Source organism: Onychomys torridus, chromosome 10, assembly GCF_903995425.1.
Source record: "Onychomys torridus chromosome 10, mOncTor1.1, whole genome shotgun sequence".
In the NCBI taxonomy this organism is placed as follows: Eukaryota; Metazoa; Chordata; class Mammalia; order Rodentia; family Cricetidae; genus Onychomys; species Onychomys torridus.
The window spans coordinates 25,446,501-25,464,795 of NC_050452.1; the positions used below are offsets into that span (position 1 = coordinate 25,446,501).

General features: G+C 40.6%; 1 protein-coding gene across 6 annotated transcripts in view; it reads left to right on the forward strand.

Annotated features, from left to right (window-relative positions):
- Positions 1-18,295, forward strand: part of Mtmr3 (myotubularin related protein 3) — a 125,149-nt gene that overhangs the window by 90,639 nt on the left and 16,215 nt on the right. For all 6 annotated transcript variants that reach the window (XM_036200582.1, XM_036200581.1, XM_036200583.1 and 3 more), the window contains 5 exons: positions 5,730-5,826; positions 9,211-9,324; positions 14,751-14,956; positions 15,647-15,778; positions 16,456-16,567. In XM_036200582.1, coding sequence (XP_036056475.1) covers positions 5,730-5,826; positions 9,211-9,324; positions 14,751-14,956; positions 15,647-15,778; positions 16,456-16,567 — 661 coding nt within the window. The remainder of the gene's footprint in view (positions 1-5,729; positions 5,827-9,210; positions 9,325-14,750; positions 14,957-15,646; positions 15,779-16,455; positions 16,568-18,295) is intronic.

Below are 18,295 nucleotides of genomic sequence, written 5' to 3' on the forward strand. Positions count from 1 at the left end.
AATATGTTTTGGACCAATGAGATGGTTCAGTAGGTAAAGATGCATGCTGCCAAGCCTGGTGACTTGAGTTCAATCTCCAGGACCAACACAGTGAGAGTAGAGAACAGACTCCTGAAAGTTATCCTTTGACTTCTCTGCATGTATCGTCGTATGCACCCCCATTTAAATGTTTTTTAAAAATCACATTTAACAAATTTAAAAGATTTATTTTATATATGTATATATTGTCTATAGTATATGAATATGGTTTTTTAATGTCTACAAATAGCTTTTTTAAAATGTAAATTACTCATAGCTATACACTTACCTCTTTAATTGCATTAGATGTATCTCAAATGTTCTGTTAAATTGTGTTTTCATTTTCATTTGGTTCTAGGAATTTTAAAATTTTCTCTCTGGTTTCTTTAGTGACTTACTATGAATGTGGTGTTCACTTCCCACATACTTGTGCAGTTTCTATGGCCTCTCTTGCTATTGATTTCTAGTTTTATTCCATGGTGGTCTGAGAAGATGCTAAAATTTATTTCACTTTTTAGGTTGTTGTTAAGATGTACTTTATGGCTAGAATGTGATCTGTTTCAGAGGTGATCCAGGGACTGCTGGAAGAATGTATATTCTGTATCTTTTTGTAGAAGTCTGTTACATTCATTTGATCTATGATGTAGTATAACTCTGAAGTTTCTTTGTGTATTTTTATTTGGATGACATATCTAAAGATGAGGGTGGGGTATTGAATCACTCACAATTACTATGTCAGGAACTATGTGACCTTGAGTGTTCATTAATGCTTGTTTTATAAAATGGAAGCCCTAACATTTGCTGCATATGCTTTTCCAACTGTTACATCTTCTTGATCAATTGTTGTCTTCATTAATATATGGACTTACTTTCTTTATCTTAGGTTTGGCTGTGTCCCAGTATTTATCAATGTTTGTTTGTTTGTTTTTGTGACAGGGTGTCACTGTATAGCTCTGGCTGGTCTGGAACTCTGTATAGAGTAGGTTGACTTTGAACTTAGAGATCTACCTCTCTTGATTATTGGGGTTAAAGTATGCACCACCATACCTAGCTATTTATTTTTATTTATGCTTCAATTTGATCTTTTCTTGATTTTGGCTTCCACTCCTGCATGGGTGGTTAGTGGTGATGGTTTTGTTTTTTGTTTTTTGTTTTTTTTTAAATTTGACTCACCATGTTCTTCATTTCCAACATTAAAAAAAAAAACAAAAAAAACAACACTAGTTTTCCTGCTGAATTTTTCTTACATGTTGTTTTGTCATCCATATTGCTGATTTTTTTGTCCATTGCTGACTTTGTCTTCTTTCCTTGCTGACTTTTCTCTTTAGCGCCTGGATTTAGTTCATCTACTGGTTGCATATTCTTTGATACCACCGATCATTTCACCAATAAACTTGGATTTTTCATCTGGCAGTATCTTTGAATTTAGAAGTTGTAGAGTTAAAATGCTTTGACCTTTCATTTTTCTTCTGTTCCTAGTTTGGGATTTGTGAATCTGCTGCTTTGGGTGTTGCTTCTAGTTTTATTTGTAGGTATTCTTAGTGAGAAGCTTAATCTTTGGGCCTTACTCCCACTGTGAAAGGAAAAAATAAACCTAATGTCAGTGTCAAACCATACAGGACAGAGATTCCACTTGAACCTGATTAAAGCTCACTCCTACATTAGCAATGGCTGTGGCACAGAAAGTGGTAAACTAATAGAGACTGCTATGAGGTTAAAACTGCTCAGGACAAACGGGAAACAGTGATGGATGAGATGTAGGAGGCAGAGAAAGGTGAAACACAGAGAAAGACAAGTGGGGAAGTTATGGAAGGGAACAGAGAATAGGAGATTTAGAAAAAAATTAAAAATAACCATAAAACGACAAAAGATATCCTATTTGTGAGAATTTTTTTTAATTAGATAAATGAGGGGGCTGGAGAGATGGCTCTGTGTTTAAAGCATGTGTTGCTCTTGCAGAAGACCTAGGTTCAATTCCTAGTACTCACATGAGTTCCTAGGCTCACAATCCTCTGTAACTCCAATTCCAGAGGATCTGACTCTTCTATCTTCTGAGGGCACTGGGCAAATAAATATGTGATGTACATTCATACTTGCAGGCAAATACCATACATATAAACTAAAATATATGAATCCAAATTTTTTAAATTAGAAAAATGTAAAAATAGGCCGGGCGGTGGTGGCGCACACCTTTTAATCCCAGCACTCAGGAGGCAGAGCCAGGCGGATCTCTGTGAATTCGAGGCCAGCCTGGGCTACCAAGTGAGTTCCAGGAAAGGTGCAAAGCTACACAGAGAAACCCCGTCTCGCTCAAAAAACCAAAAAAAAAAAAAAAAAAAAAAAAAAAAAAAAAAAAAAGTAAAAATAGGAATAGAAATTAAAACATGGGCCAGTGCGATGTTTGCGCAGGTAAAAGTGCTTGCTTTTTAAGATCTGAGTTTGATCCCCAGAACTCAAGCTGGGAGAAGAGAACTGATCCCCACAAGTTGTCTTTAAAATTAAAAGCTAATAAGGTATCTAGGCATGATGGAGCATGCTTGTAATTCTAGTACTGGGGAGGCAGAGGCAGAAATATCAACCTTAGAACCAACTGAGGCTTTGTGACACCCTGTCTCCAAAAACCATTAAAATAAAGCCAAAATACTATTTGAAATATCATAGGAAGAAAAGTATTGAGAAATATAAGAGGAAAAACCAAGTAAGGAAAGGAAATACTATGCTAGATTAATTAACTTATGAAGAATAAGAATTAAAGTCATAAAAGTTGGTGCTTTTGTGATGGCTCAGCAGTTAAGATAAAAGCAATGGCTGCTCTTCCTGAGGACCAGGGTCCGATTCCTAGCTCCTTCATGGCAGCTCACAACCATCTGTGACTCCAGTTCCAGGGGATTCGATGCCTTCTCTGGCCTTCATTGGCACCAGCATGCAAGTGATGCACAGATATATAGACAGATAAAACATCCATACAAATTTTTAGAATAAATAAAACCTTTTTCCTAAAGTGTCATAAGTGAAAATACTACCACAAGCATAATATAAAGAAGTAGAGGAAAGAAAATGGCAGACTGCCAGTTAGATGAATGGTGAGGGAGGGAAGGTCAGCTGTGCGTGTAGATTCTTACCTTTCAGGTCTGCTGTAACTGTCTTCGTTTTTTATAGCTTCTCTTCTTTGTGTGCCAGAGGCTGCTCATGGCCACACTTACATTTTTGGTTGGTGGGCTAGACAGATTTCTCCCACCTCTGTAGATTCCCCTTGGGCCCTAGCTAGAGAGTGGAGCATGGGAGAAGCATCTACAGTACTCAGATCTGCATGGATGAAGGACCTGTTTCCACACTTTCTAACCCTCGAGTTTTGATCACTGGAGCTTCAGAGTTTTCAGACTCCAATGTACACCGGAGAGGTTCCCCATGAACCTGATCTATCTACAGACCTCAAGCTCAGAGCTCTCGAGCTCTAGAGTTACTGTCAGTTAATGAGATCTGCTCCTGGCCACAGCTCCCTCTCAAGCCATCTAGCCACTTGGCTGTGGCAGCTTAAACAGTCTCTGTGCTCTGTAGCTGTTTCCTGTTCCAGGTCTCCAGCATAGCTCAGTTTTAAATAATAGATTATCTGCTAAGATGGTGCCCAAATGCCAGTGGTTATTTTTTAAATCACAAGATCCTTTTAGGATAATTATTTATCCTAAGATCAAGATGTTAATATAAAAAACCATTAATAAAAATGCATTCTACTTTTGTAGAACTTGAAAGTTAATCAGAAGGGACATCTTTCTCTTTTAAAGATGTATGTATGTATGTATGTATGTATTTATGTATGTATGTATTTATGTATTTATGTATGTATTTTATGAATATGGATGTTTGTTTGCATGTAGGTCTGCACACCAGAAAAGAGCTTTAGATACCATTATAGACAATTGTGAGCCACCATGTGGGTGCTGGGACTTGAACTCAGGACCTCTGAAAGAGCAGCCAGTGTTCTTAACCACTGAGCCATCTCTCCAGCTATCTTCTTTTAGCAAACTTGAAAGTTGCCATAATTGTAGAGCTTTAGAGTTTAAATGAAAGGCTTCCTCCCTGTTTGGACTTCTGAAGGGCCAATACTCCTTACAATTGGAGACAGATGGCACCTCAGCTCAGATAGCTTTTTATGCTATTTGAAAGCCTTTTACATTGCTTTCTACAACTTTTCCACATGGGCCAGATTGAAATGTTATGTCTTCCTGCTGCTCGAAACACCATCTTTTTATAGCTCATCTTCCGGAAGCGTGTGATACCTAGCTTAAACTCAAGGAAAGTAGTTTAAATAGGGCATGGTTTACAGGGTTGGCCTTCGTCCAGGCAATTGGTGTTTCCTGCTCTGAAGCTCATTCCCTGGGGAGAGCAAAGCTTTACCCTTCTCTCTAAAGCAGTCTGCTGTGGGCTTTGTTTGCTGTGCTTTCTTCTACCTCTGCCAACATTTGTTTTACAGCTTCCACACATGAGGTTGAGCCTGTTGAGTGGTTTTGTTTAGTAAGTTACACTCTAGACCATGCACTTCTTTTAAGTGAGAAAGATTTTCAGATGCAGGCCTGGCTCGATCTTTGTTATGGTCTTAAGGGAGAAAGGGCCACATTTATGAGAAATGTGACTAGGTTATAGCCAGGGAATAGGTGTGCTCTTTGGTTGTTACTGTTTTTTTTTTTTTTTTTTTTTTTTTGGACACAGGGTTTCTCTGTGTAGTTTTGGTGCCTGTCCTGTATCTCGCTCTGGAACTCACAGAGATCTGCCTGGCTCTGCGTCCCGAGTGCTGGGATTAGAGGTGTGTGCCACCACTGCCCGGCAGGAGTGTGTTCATATAGATGCCTAGAGTTTCTTTTAATAATGGGGTGTTTCCCAGGATTTCTGGTCACTGGCAGTTAGGATCCTGTGACCACTTGTCTGATTGCTTGTAGTCTGTAAAACCAGAAACATTTCTTAAGCTGTTTGCAGTTTGATCTTATCGGAGCTGACATAGTTGTCTCACTTGGTATGAAGTACTCATGTGTTCGCCTGAGGAACTAGGAATGCCTAAGTGCTCCTGTTGAAATTGTGACTGTAGTGTGATAATACATGCACTGTCTTAGCTTTCTAAAAGCCAGAAAACTCCCAGGTTCTAAAATGTGACCAGAAGGTTTCAGATGAAGAATTTTAGATCTATGTTACTAATCTTGGTAGTTTTTTAAAGATGGATTTTATTTCATTTTATGTATACTGTCAGTCTGAGTGTGGATGTAAGAAAGTAGTCTGTGTGGTTACAAGAAAGAACATGGGCTTTGGGTCATACTAACCTCCCCTGGACCATTTGCCCTCTGAAAAATTGAGTGCATTGAAAGTGCACAGCAATACCACAGAGAGTTTAATTAAGCAACATAACTTTTGTTTTTTGAGACAAGGTCTTACTTATATAACCGTGGCTGGCTTAGAATTCTCACAAGAGATATGCCTTCCTCTGTCTCCTGAGTGCTGGGATTAAAGGCATGCAGTGGCTAAGATGACATAATTCTTAATCTAGGTTAGTCCTCTCTTCTTTCTGCCCACTTTTTCAACTAAAAAGTTAAATATATGTTATCTATTTATATGTTCCTGCCTCTAAAACAATTTAAATAGAACAGAGCAAAGTGATAATAGTTTTGTCTTCCATTTTGCAAAATTGTATTTATTTTTTTTGTTTCTGCTGTCTCTGTCCCTAGGGGAGCATGTAACGTCAAGGTTCAAGAATGAAGTGGAACGGATGGGTTTTGATATGAACAATGCCTGGAGGATTTCCAACATCAATGAGAAATACAAGTGAGTTACATGGATTCTTATAGACTGTGTTTCACAGCCAGTACCTTTAACAGAGTTAAAATTCTCAGGTGGCAGACTATTGAATTTATGTACTTTGAAATAGAATTTTGTTTATTAACTCTAAATTCATGCTCTTCATAGTTCTTTTTGAACCTTTTGTTCAGTATTTCTGGAGTGGAAAATGATCCTTGCTTAATAAGATACTGAAACCTTCCTTTTAATCCCTGTGGGCCTCCGTTCTTCCTTCCATGTGTGTCTAGCTGATGATGTGCTCACAGTGGGCAGTAATGTTCTCACCACCACTTGGGCGTTATATTAAAGATAGGATCAGTGATCTTAAAAGGAAGGACAAATGTATCCAGAAGTTTCTCTAGTCCCGAGGTCCCACAGCTGCTTATAATCACTCAGAGGCTTAATGTTAACTACAAACTGTGTGGCCTATGACTCGTATAATCTAATCAGCCCATTACTATTAATCTATATATCACCACACGTTCTGTGGCTTTACCTGTGTCCCATTACATGTTGTTCCTTGGACAGTGGGCTGGCATCTTCCCCAACTCCACCCGTTTTCTCTCTCTATCTCTGCTTAGATTTTCCACTTACCTCTAAGCTGCCTTGCCATAGGCCAGAGCTGTTTTGTTTATTAGCCAGTGGGAGTAACACATATATTCACAGTATACAGAAAGACATCCCATAGTACTTCCCGTTTTCTGTCTAATTAAAAAGGAAGGTTTTAACTTAGTAAGATAACAAAAACAGTTATCAAGCAATAATTATGGTTATAATATCTAGTCTATTTGTATTTGACAAAATTAAAGAAAATCTATCATCTATCCTATTTTTTGAGTCTAAAAAGCGTGTGTGTGTGTGTGTGTGTGTGTGTGTGTGTGTGTGTGTACGCACATGCATGCTTGTGCTCTCAGGTGTGTGTGTATGTATATGCACCTGTGTAGGTGGAGGCCAGATGCTAGCCAGTGTTGTGTCTTTTATCACTTGTCACCTTACATTTTGAGACAGGGTCTCTCACTGAACATGGGCCTTGTCAGTTCAGCAAGACTAGCTGACCAACAAGCTTGAAGGAGCCTTCTGTCTCCACCTCCCCAGTGTTAAGATTACAGGCATGTGCCAGCACACCCAGCCTTTTACATGGGCACTGGGGATCCGAACTTGGGTACTCATGATAGCACAGCACTTTCCTACTGAGAAATACCCCCATCCCTCACAGCTGTGACCATTTAACCATTAAATATTAAATAACTATTATTAAATGTTCACCCATTACCTGTTTCCTTAAAACATATAAATGCTTTGGTGAGAAAAGGCAGTTAAATACTGTGATTTTGTCAATCTTAAGTTCTGTAAAACAGCAAGATCCAGGAGACTAAAATGAATCTATTCTCCTTGTAAATTTCTTTGCAGCACTAATAATCCTTTGATCTTTTCAGTTACCTCAAAGTATAATAGCCATTTTCTTGATCTGTTTGTGGTTGGCCAGTTTTCACTGACTTCTGGTAGAAGAGATATGGGTTCTGTTAGACAGTGAGTACAAAACCACCAGTTCATATAAGTAAGTCAGTCTCCAGGAATGTGAAATCGTCATCCCACTGCTAAAGAATGAGATCCAGGTCTAGTCTTGAGCCTAAAACAGTAAAATCACAAGACAGTGATTAGAGAGTAGTTGCCATGGTCACTGGCGAGAGCTTGAATGGAGGCATATGCCTTTAATTCCAGCACTTGGGAGGCAGAGGCAAAGTGTTCAAGGACAGCCAGGATATACAGAGAAAACAAAACAGAACAAATAAACAAAAAACAAACAAACAAACAAAAAAAGAGCTTGAATGGGTGTTAGGAAGTTTGTGTAGCTATTCTCAATCACAGCCATCCTCCTGGCTCAATGGCTTTTAAATGTCTGGTTCTTTATCTTCTGGAAATTGAGAGCAAGGAAGAAAGAGATGTAGTGTGAAGGTAATGGTGTCTTAGTGTTTCTAAGAAACCGTGACCAGAAAGCAACTTCAAGAGGAAAGGGAGGGGTTGTTTGGTTTACACTTCCACATCACAGTCTTCATCAAAGGAACTCAGGGTAGGAACCTGAGGGGCAGGAACTGAAGCAGAGACCACAGAGAAGTACTGCTTGCTTACTGGCTTACTCTCCATGGCTTGCTCAACTGACTTCTGAACTATCCAGGACCACCTTCCCAGGGGTGAAATCACCCTTAGTGGGCTGGGCCCTCCCACATCAATCAAAAAATGCCTATGGGCCAATCCTTTGGTGGAATTTTCTTAAGTTTCCTTCTTCCCACATGACCCTAGCTTGTGTCAAATTGACATGAAAACTTGCCAGCACAGATGGTTTGTGAGTTTTAGTATCGATTTCTATACTGCTTTCACTGTTCAAAAGGAAGATTACCCAGTAAATAAAGCCTGTTAGAAGTACTGTGTCCCAGGTCAGCAGCTTGACTTTAGAATGTATCTGCCACCTTTCGTTTTAAAATGAGAGCGAGAGAGCGAGAAAGAGCGAGAGAGAGAGAGAGCGAGAGCGAGAGCGAGAACGCTCAAGAGTGAGACAGGGGGAGGGGAATGGAGAGAGCAAGCAAGAGACGGCGTCTTTTTCAGTATATAGTTTCTTCTGTAGTATGTTTCATAGGGATTATGATTAATTGCTTATTCATGTTGCTAATTTGGCTCACTGGGATTATTACTGTGTGTTGTATCTGTATAACCCCTGACTGCACTTGTTGCTTACAATTAGGACATCCTGGTTCAAATCAGAGATTGAGTAGTAAGTGAATCTGAAGAGTTCTTTGGAGATCTGAAATGGTGGGCTTTCTCCTTTTCATGCTTCCTTTGACAAGAGCCTGGAAGACTGAAGCTCAGAGAAGAGACATAGATGCTTTTTTTCTATAATTTAACTGACTATTCTAGTAGTTTAAAATGACATACATTCATACATATATGCATGCATGCATACAGACATCAACAGAGAATTGTCATGGAGGGTGCGAATGTCCCTCAGCTCTCATTGGTTCATTGCTAGATTATCAAATTCCAAAAGGTAGCATCAGATTGAACCATCAAAGATAATGTGTATAAAATATAAGCAAAATTATGGCTGTCCATTCTGTTAAGGAGACCAAAAACTCAAATACTGCTCCCTCAGTACTAATTTTTTCCTCTTGTGCTAGTTTTTCCTCCTGTGCTAGGGAATGAGTACAGGTCCTTGAACATGCTAGGCAAGCACCCTCACTGCCTTTTTAGCTGGCTTTGTGGTGGCATGAACAGTGCCCCCATGCTGGCTCATGTGTCCTGCATCCCTCTTACTCCCCATCTTATTCCCTTCCCCTCCTCCTTCTTTCTCACCCACCATTTTCTTCTTTCCAACAGATTATGTGGTAGTTATCCACAAGAGCTCATAGTACCTGCCTGGATCACTGACAAAGAACTAGAAAGTGTGGCAGGATTCCGATCCTGGAAGCGCATCCCTGCTGTCATCTACAGGTAAGTAAGCCAGACCAACCCCAACCCCAAGTTAGGCTGGTACTACTGCCCCACCACCTGCTGCTAACCTGGCAAGTGCCAGGTCAGGTAGGGTTTGGAGACAGTCCTGGGCAAGTCCATGCTTCCTTATTGCTGAAGCTGTGCCTGCAGAAAGAAATACACTAGTACTCATTGTGTCCAGAACACTAGCTGGTGGTGTGAGTGGACCCTGATGAGAACATGTGAATAGAATAGTATCTGGGCCAGGTGTGGCAGTATGCCTTTATTCCTAGCACTCAAGAGTTAGAGACAGGTGGATCTCTGTTAGTTCAAGACAAGCCTGGTCTACATCTATATAAGGACTTCCAGGCTAGACAGGGCTATTACACAGGAAGACTTTGTCTAGAAAAAAAAAGTGTTAATTTAAAGCCCAGACTCCTGAGGCAGAGGCAGATGGATCTCTGTGAGTGAGAGGCCAGCCTGGTCTACAAAGCGAGTTCCAGGACAGTCAAATCTACAAAAAGAAATCCTGTCTCAGAAAACTGGAGGGAAAAAAAAGCATTCTTTGTTGTGCTTGCTGCATTTAACCTCAGATGTTTAGTAGGGCTTTTGTGTTGAAAGACTGGTGAAACTTAGAACAGAGCTGAATGAACTATAATGGTGTTTGTGGTTGTCACTTTGACATATGGAAGGACTCTTGTTTGAGATAGAATTAGAAACAGCGGGACTGGGTGGAAAATTTGAGAGATCCAAGGCATAAGAGCTGTGTGTGATTTCTTGTGTGTTAATCCCAGATACAGACCGAAGAAATGTTTCCATCTGATTTAGTTTGCTGACCAATTGCAGCTTTTAAGGTTGCTTATAGGAGCATGGGTGAGGAGTGGGTTAGAGAAACAGATGATTCTGAGATAGCTTCCCAGTTGTGGTGACTTGTGAAAGCTGCATTACTGGCATTCCTTACAGAACTGTGGGCAGCCCCGCCAGAGTTTTCTTCCCCAGAAAGTGTTTACTGCTGTTACACCCTTGGAGAGGTGCATATTCTTGTACTACGAGCACCTTAGAAGCCTTCTACTTCCCTGAAAGAGTGGTATTTTAATTTATAGTAAATAGCTATGTATAACAGGTGCTAAGGGGTCCAAAGTTTGAAAGGGGTGGGTGAGATAAAGACAGAGAAACCTGACTTCCTGTCCATTATGACTATGGCACCCTAATTGACTCCAGTCTGCTTCTGGTGAGCAGAAAGGAACAGATAATTCTTACCTTACAATGTGCTGTGGCATGTTGATGAGAGCTTAACACTTTAATATCTTTAAGTGACATTTAGAATAAAGTATATTCTTAGCCAGGTGGTGGTGGCCCACACCTATAACCCCAGCACTCGGAAAGGCAGAGCCAGATGGATCTCCGTGAGTTCGAGGCCAGCTTAGTGTACAGAGCGAGATCCAGGACAGGCACCAAAACTACACAGAGAAACCCTGTCTCGAAAAACAAAGGAAAAAAGAAAAAGAAAAAAAAGTATTCTTGAGTGCTAGCTTTATAAGTCAGTGACCTCTTTGCTCTTACACAAACAATCATGTTACATTTTTAGGAAAGTCATTATTGTGTCTTGTAATGTTAATGGTCTCCATTTAATTTTTCTGGTGTGTATACTTTATAGATTCTGCCCAAGATGAACCAAAACAATGGCTTAGTTAAAAACTTCCCACCAGAAGCCATTGCATTCAAATATTGAGGCTCTAGGAAAGTGCATTTTTGTGGCATTCCTATCTGTTGAAGGTAAAGTCTAATGCCCACCCTGAATACAGAAAGTGAATGATATTTGCTGTGCTCAGTGGAACCCATTAAGCCTTTGCTTTCCATTTCACCACTTTTGTTTTCTGACACTACTGGGAAAGTAGGTCACCAAATTTACCTATCACTCAAGTGGTGAGAATGACATGGGAGTTAGCAGTGGAAGCTGAAGGGATTTATAGGAATGGGAAAGGCAGCTGGCTGCTGTGACCGACAGCTGTATTAGATCAGCTGCCTGGCATTTGTGAGACGCGCTGACTTGGAGCAGAAGGGTAAGTTCCCTCATCTTCTCAGGAACAGGCTTCAGTGAATCCTGCCCTTAGGCAGAAAGCCTAAGTGTGCTATGTAGGAAAAGCTCCTTAGAATGTGACAAGACATTTAGCTTTTTTTTCTTTTATTTTCTAAAGTGTTAATTTTAAAAAGCATGAGTTCTAGGGTTCCCCCATTCTAGAGATTCTAGAATATATACATAAATGGAATTTTTCATTTTCAGTCTTTGAGAGAAAATCAGGATTATAGTTGAAAGTTCTTGATGTAGTCCATGTAAATCAAGCAGGTTCCTGGAGCTGCTCTCTATTCCAGGACACGTATCTTATATCTCTGATCTCCAAATTGGATTCCTATGTTGTTTAGTGTTGTGAGGGGTGTGATGAAGAATGTTGGGGACACTCCACCAGTCTTTAATGCTAGCAGAGCTGATGTATTAGTCACTGTTCTATTGCTGTGGAGAGACACCATGACCACAACAACTCTTATAGTTGAGGTGGCTCACAGTTTCAGAGGTTCAGTCCCATTATCATCATGGTGGGGAGCATGGCGGAGTGTAGGCAGATGTGGTGCTGGAGCTGAGAGTCCTACATCTTGACTCAGAGGCAACAGGAAGCCAACTGACTGTCACACCGAGTGAAGCTTGAGAAAAGAGACCTCAAAGCCAGCCCCACAGTGACTCACTTCCTCCAACAAGCCACACCTACTCCAACAGGGTCACACCTCCTAATAGTGTCATTCCCTTTGGGGGGCATTTTCTTTTAAACCACCACACCAAGGCAACTCTTATAAAAGAAAGCATTTAATTGGGGTTTGCTTATAGTTTCAGAGGTTTAGTCCATTATCATGATGGCAGGAATCACAGCAGCTCTCATGGAACTGGAGTATTAGCTGATAGCTACATCCTGCTCTGCAAGCATGGGCTTTTTGAAACCTCAGAGCTCACCCCCAGTGACATACTTCCTCCAACAAGGCCATACCTCCTAGCCCTTCTCACATAGTGCCATTCTTGGTGACCAAGCATTTAAATATATGAGCTTACGGGGCACATTCTCATTCATAGCATCACATTTTATTCCAACTACCACAGGTGGCAAGATGCCTCTGAACCCAACATTTCCTAGGTTTAGTTATTTGTGGGCTGCAACAATGATTTCTGAGGTTACTAGCAGCAGTTACTTGACAGCACTGAGCTGAACCAGTACTTGATTAGAACTGTGGAGTTGCTTTAACACAGCAAGATCTTGGGAGGGCCCCATCTGTAGTGCAGCTCATAGCGTCTCTATCTGTACACATGGTGATCTTTCAAAACACCTTATGCTATGGGGAGCTTGCGTGACCATTGACTTAGAGGCAGTTAAAACCATTGCATTTTCATGTAAAATGGAAACTTTCCATGTTTTAGTAGGTGGGTTCATTTACTGGACCTTTTACCCTTTTGTATTTTTCCAAATTCTGTTTGTTAAAGTGGTAAAATGTTTATTTTACCTTATTTTCTTTTTAATTTTCCTTTTGAAGTGATTGTAACTGTCCGGTTTGAGCAATCCTTGATGCAATATCAAGCATTTTGGGAGATTAAGAGACTACTGCTACTTGTAGTGACCCAGTTGACCCTGAAAAATCTAAGACCCAGGGTGAAGAGTTCTTGGCTCAATGTTAGGAAACCTTGCAGAGACAGAGGATGCTCAGAAAGTCTCCACCACCCTCTTCTGGGAAGTTTGCAGTCATTCAGCTCAGTGATTCCCCAGTCTGTTAGGGAGGCACAGCAAGAATCCATTGATTTCATGTCTTTTGTTTCATTTGTGTGGGAGCCAATGAGGTGTTGGTAATAATGTGTACTGTTAGCTACTTGCTGCTCACATTGAAGGAAGATTGAAAACGTATAAGCAGACTGTGCTAGTGGGATTTGATTACCACTAAATTAATTTATTACTTGTGAATTTAAGGACTAAAAACAAACTCGTCTCAGATTGTTTCCTAAAGAAATGTGTTCTGTGTAAACACATTTGTACTATTTGTGTGCAGATTTGCATGTGCATATTCAAGAGCATTTTTAAAAACATGGGCATTTTCTTCAGGATATAGAATTGGTGGGCCTTTTTAAAAAAGTGTTTATTAGTGCTGAAGAGTTGGCTAAGTGGTAAAGAGCATTTGCATTTATTATGTTGTGTGATGTGTATGGGCACACATGCCACAGCACATGTGATACAACTTTAGTTCAGGGATGGAGTACAGGTAGTACCAAGCTTGCTCAGACATGTCCTTCACCCACTTAGCTCTCCATCTTTATAGCCAGATGATTACTTTTATAACTTAAAAAAGCTTTAAATATGTCAATACAATTTAGCAACTTTTAGTATATTACATTTAGAGTTGTATGACCCACGTCTGCAATCAATCTTAGTATATTTTCGATACCCTGCAAGAAACCTCATACTCATTAGCAGTCGTTCCTTACTTCCCCAACTACTCTATCCCAAAGTATAACCAGTAATACATTGTTTCTCTAGATTGATCTAGTATGAATATGTCATATAAGTAGACTCTTTACAATATGTGTCCTCTGTGATGGGCTTATTTCACTTTATTATGTGACACATTTCAATTTATTGATGATTTAGCATGTGTTTGAACTTTATTCCATTTTTACTAGTAAATATTACCATTCCCAAACTTTTTAATTGACATACTGGAAAACACCTTAGATTTTAATAGCATCTCAACATAGACTCTGTTTGGAAAAGGATCTGTCAGAGTATGGTTTAGTGAGATTGTGATTTCTTCCTTCTACGAGCTGAGGAATGAAGCACAGCTGGGCCATTGAGTGCTGTGCCTCTAGTAAGAATAACTGGTGACTCACTGTGGGCCAGGTGAGTGTTCCAGCTGTAGAGATGGAAATGCTTGAAAGGAATCCTCAAGCCAGCAGTAACGAGCATGGGTACTGCAGTGGACCCTCAGAAGTGAGGCAAAGCAATTTGTTCTATAATTTAGCATCTAATGTATTGGATTTAGTATCCAAAATGAAGAATTTGTATGTAATTATTACATAGTAGAATTAGAATAGTATTCATAATTTTTAAAAGCTTGTTTCCCAAACATAAAGGTTCATAATATCTAAATTATGAATGTTAGTTCATTTTCTCTGAGAATATTCATTTATCATTTGTTGGTAACTTTATAGAGGGTACTATATAGAAGGATGATAATTGAGAAAGTTATGTAGGTTTTGTTATGCATTTCTGTCCCTATTAATACTGCAAGGATTTGAAGCCATAGTGTCAAGCTGTTCATTAAAGAACTTACAATCAACTACCGCACCTCTTATTTGAGTACAGAGCATCAGATTGGGGGCCTTGAAATAGGAGTTATTGTCTCTTGTCTCCACACAGGCACCAGAGCAATGGAGCTGTCATTGCCCGCTGTGGACAGCCGGAGGTTAGCTGGTGGGGCTGGCGAAATGCTGATGATGAGCATCTGGTGCAGTCAGTGGCCAAAGCCTGTGCTTGTGACTCTCAATCAAGTATCAGCAAGGTTTCCACTAGGAACAGTTGTCGGGACTTTCCCAATGGCGGCGATCTTTCTGATGTGGAGTTCGGTAAGGTGCTCTCTAGGCCCATGGCAGCAGTTTTTAGAAGCACCTGGGAAGCTGTTCTTAAAGTGGCTTTTCCTTAGAAGACAATGTTACTTTGGGTTTTTTGAGATGGTATCTGTCTTGGAACTTACTATGTGGATCAGGCTGGCCTCATACTCACAGAGAACCAGCTGCCTCTGCTTCCTGAGTGCTGGGACTAAAGGTGTGTGCTACCACACCTGGTTATAGAGCTACTTTTGTAAAAGAGAATCAGTGAGGTCGTTTGAGGAGTGGCAGGTCTTGACAAAGCCCTGGAAGACCTTTTGTTTCAAGCTTGATTTAAGAGCCCAGTGTTGTCTTACATGCTATCATGACAGTTGTAATGAGAACTTGGGTTGTCTTCAGTCTATGGAGAGAAATACCAGCATCTGTAAAAGGACTACAGGGCTAGAAATGGGAGTAAGAGACAGGCATTTGGGTCTTCAAGTGATGTGGGAATTACTTTTAGAAAATAAATCCGTATCAGTTCTAATTAGAAGGCAAAACAGAGTAGACGGAAGCCAAGTCTGTGTACCAGGGTCTGGTTAGGAGGCTATGTTGATTGAGTTTCATTTTGTCTTGTTTTTACTGGTTCTAATGCCTCTGGTTCTGATTTTTCACAGTTCTAGCAAAGCTAGGCTCATTTTGTTTTTACCCTCTTCTTGATGTCTGCAGATTCCTCTCTGTCAAATGCTTCAGGAGCAGAAAGTTTAGCTCTCCAGCCACAAAAACTTCTGATCTTGGATGCACGTTCCTATGCAGCAGCTGTGGCAAATCGAGCCAAAGGAGGAGGTTGTGAATGCCCAGGTGAGAGCATAATCTGCCCCTTGATAATCTGTCCTTGTCACTGCAGCTCACTCACAACCTAGACTTAATTTAAAATAAATGACAAGGCATGTTCCTCACTTTGCATCTAGAAAGCCAGGGCAGCTCTTTGGGTCCTTGACATTCGTGTGCAAATCGTCTTCCTCCTCTGTGCCAGTCTTTGGTGATAGGAAAGCTGGTCTTTCCCCAGGTCTGCTAGTGCATTTGTTGAGGCTCTCAGTCTGCTCTTCTAAAAGCATGGTTGTCTCTCACAGTACACATATGAATCCTTAGCTCCTAGCACACTTGCCGTAGACTTAATAGAAATGCAGTGGTCAGGCTGGAGAGATGGCTCAGAGGTTGGGAGCACTGGATGCTCTTCCAGAGGTCCTGAGTTCAATTCCCAGCACCCACATGGTGGCTCACAACCATCTGTAATGAGATCTGGCGCCCTCTTCTGGCCTGCAGGCACACATGCACACATAATCTTTAACGAAAGAGAGAAAGAAAGAAAAGGGATAGAAATGGAGGTGGTAGTAGACGTAGAATCCCAGCGAGGTGCCCTTTCTGAATCTGTCATGCCCTGCTGTCTGAGTGCTGCCACTTTGCTGCTGTTACATTTGCTTATGTGATCCTTATTTTGAATGTATTTATGTTTTCTTTATTGTTTTTCTCTCCAGAGTATTACCCAAACTGTGAAGTTGTGTTTATGGGAATGGCAAATATCCATTCTATCCGGAGGAGTTTCCAGTCTTTACGACTGCTGTGCACACAGATGCCAGATCCTGGAAAGTAAGCCCTGGGCTTTAGTTTGTGTGCTGGTTTCCTTGTTACTGCTTTTGTGTCCCCCCCCCCCCCCCCTTTTCCCTTCCTCCTTCCCTTCCTTTCTTAACAAAACAACAACAACAACAAAACAAGTTTGGAGGTATTCTTCTGTTTTGTTTTGTTTTAGTGAACCTCAGTTACACTTTCAGTCTCTATATTTCTAATTCTATAAATACTACCTGCTCCATCCATTTATCGTTACTTGTATATTTGTTTTTTTAGGGCTGACCACTTTGTATTGGATAATCATGGGGGCTCTTCCTTGGGGAGATGACTTCTCCCTATCTCATTACTCCTTAGTTGGACTGTAGTTCTTTGTCTAGGCTCCGCAGCCCCAACTGATATGTCTGTAACCAGTTCTGCCTCAGGGCTTTAGGATGTTCAGCACAAAATAGATCTCAGCCCTCAGAACAGAAGCAACACATTCTTGTTCATGGGACCGCTCCTTTCTCTTCTGCATTGTCTTTTAGCCCAAACTGTGTAATTCTTTGGTCCCTGAACTACTATAGTAACACTTGCTATGAATTGAGGTGAATATGACTGTGAAGTCACAATTTACACACTCACACACACACACACACACACACTCACACTATATGTTTAATTTTCTCTCACTATAAGTATTACCCAGTTATAATGTAGTTCTTTGTCACAAGGGTGGGTCCTGTGAGATTGACCCTTTCCAAGTTAGCATGTCTGTTGGTGGTATACTTGTTCAGATCTTATTAAGGCAGCCATATTGTTGAGGTCTCATGAGTGAAACTTCTCTATCATTTCTAGGAGACACATTCTCACAGCAGATTTCTTGGTCCTCTGGCTCTTAAGAGTCTTTTGCTCCCTCTTCTACAGTGTTCCCAGAGCCTTAGAGTTGTGTTGAAGGTCTATTGATTGGCGCTCGGCACCCCACAACCGGTTGTTCTCTAGATTTGACCAGTTGTGATTTTCTGTAAATAGTCTCCACGTTGCAAAGAGAAGTTTGTTTGATGAAAGGTGAAAAACTCCACTTATCTGTGAGTTACTGGATAAGTATTTAGAATTCAGTTGGAAATGATGCTGGTTTAATAGTGCGGTGATTGTAGGTTCTCATTAAGGTCGTCCATGATCTCATTAGCCTTGGGTAGGTGGCTAGTTTTCCAGTACCAGTCACAAGTTCTCTTCTGTTGAGCAGGCTTTAAGTCTGGTGGTACAGCTGGTGGTTATTGCTAAAGGTGCCACTGCTGTACTTTTAGGAATTTCATGCCATGCTGGTCATTGGGGTGGTTTACAGGCATCACAGCTGGCTAGGATTGGTGGTAGCTTCCCTCCTTTTGAAGCTTGTATAACCCTTTTAGGTACTATGAAAGCTAGTGTAAGGGAGGAGGCTTTCAGGTTCAATCCATCTTTTTTTTTTTTTTTTTTTTTGACTTGGGTGCTAAAGGACTCAAACTCAGGTTGTCATACTTGGGTTGAACATTTTACCAACTGAGCCATCTCTCCAGTTTCTCATTAAGTTCTAAAAGTGTTAAACATGTTAGGCCAGTTTTTGGTTTGTTTCTTTGCTGTTTTTACACTTTACCTTCCATTTCTAAAGTAATCTTGTTCAGTAATAACATCATAATTTCTATTGCTTATTAAAAATGAATGGCTGGGTGGGACCCTTTTTCTCCTACTGGGTTGCCTCGTCCAGCCTTGATGTGATAGTCCTATTGTAGCATG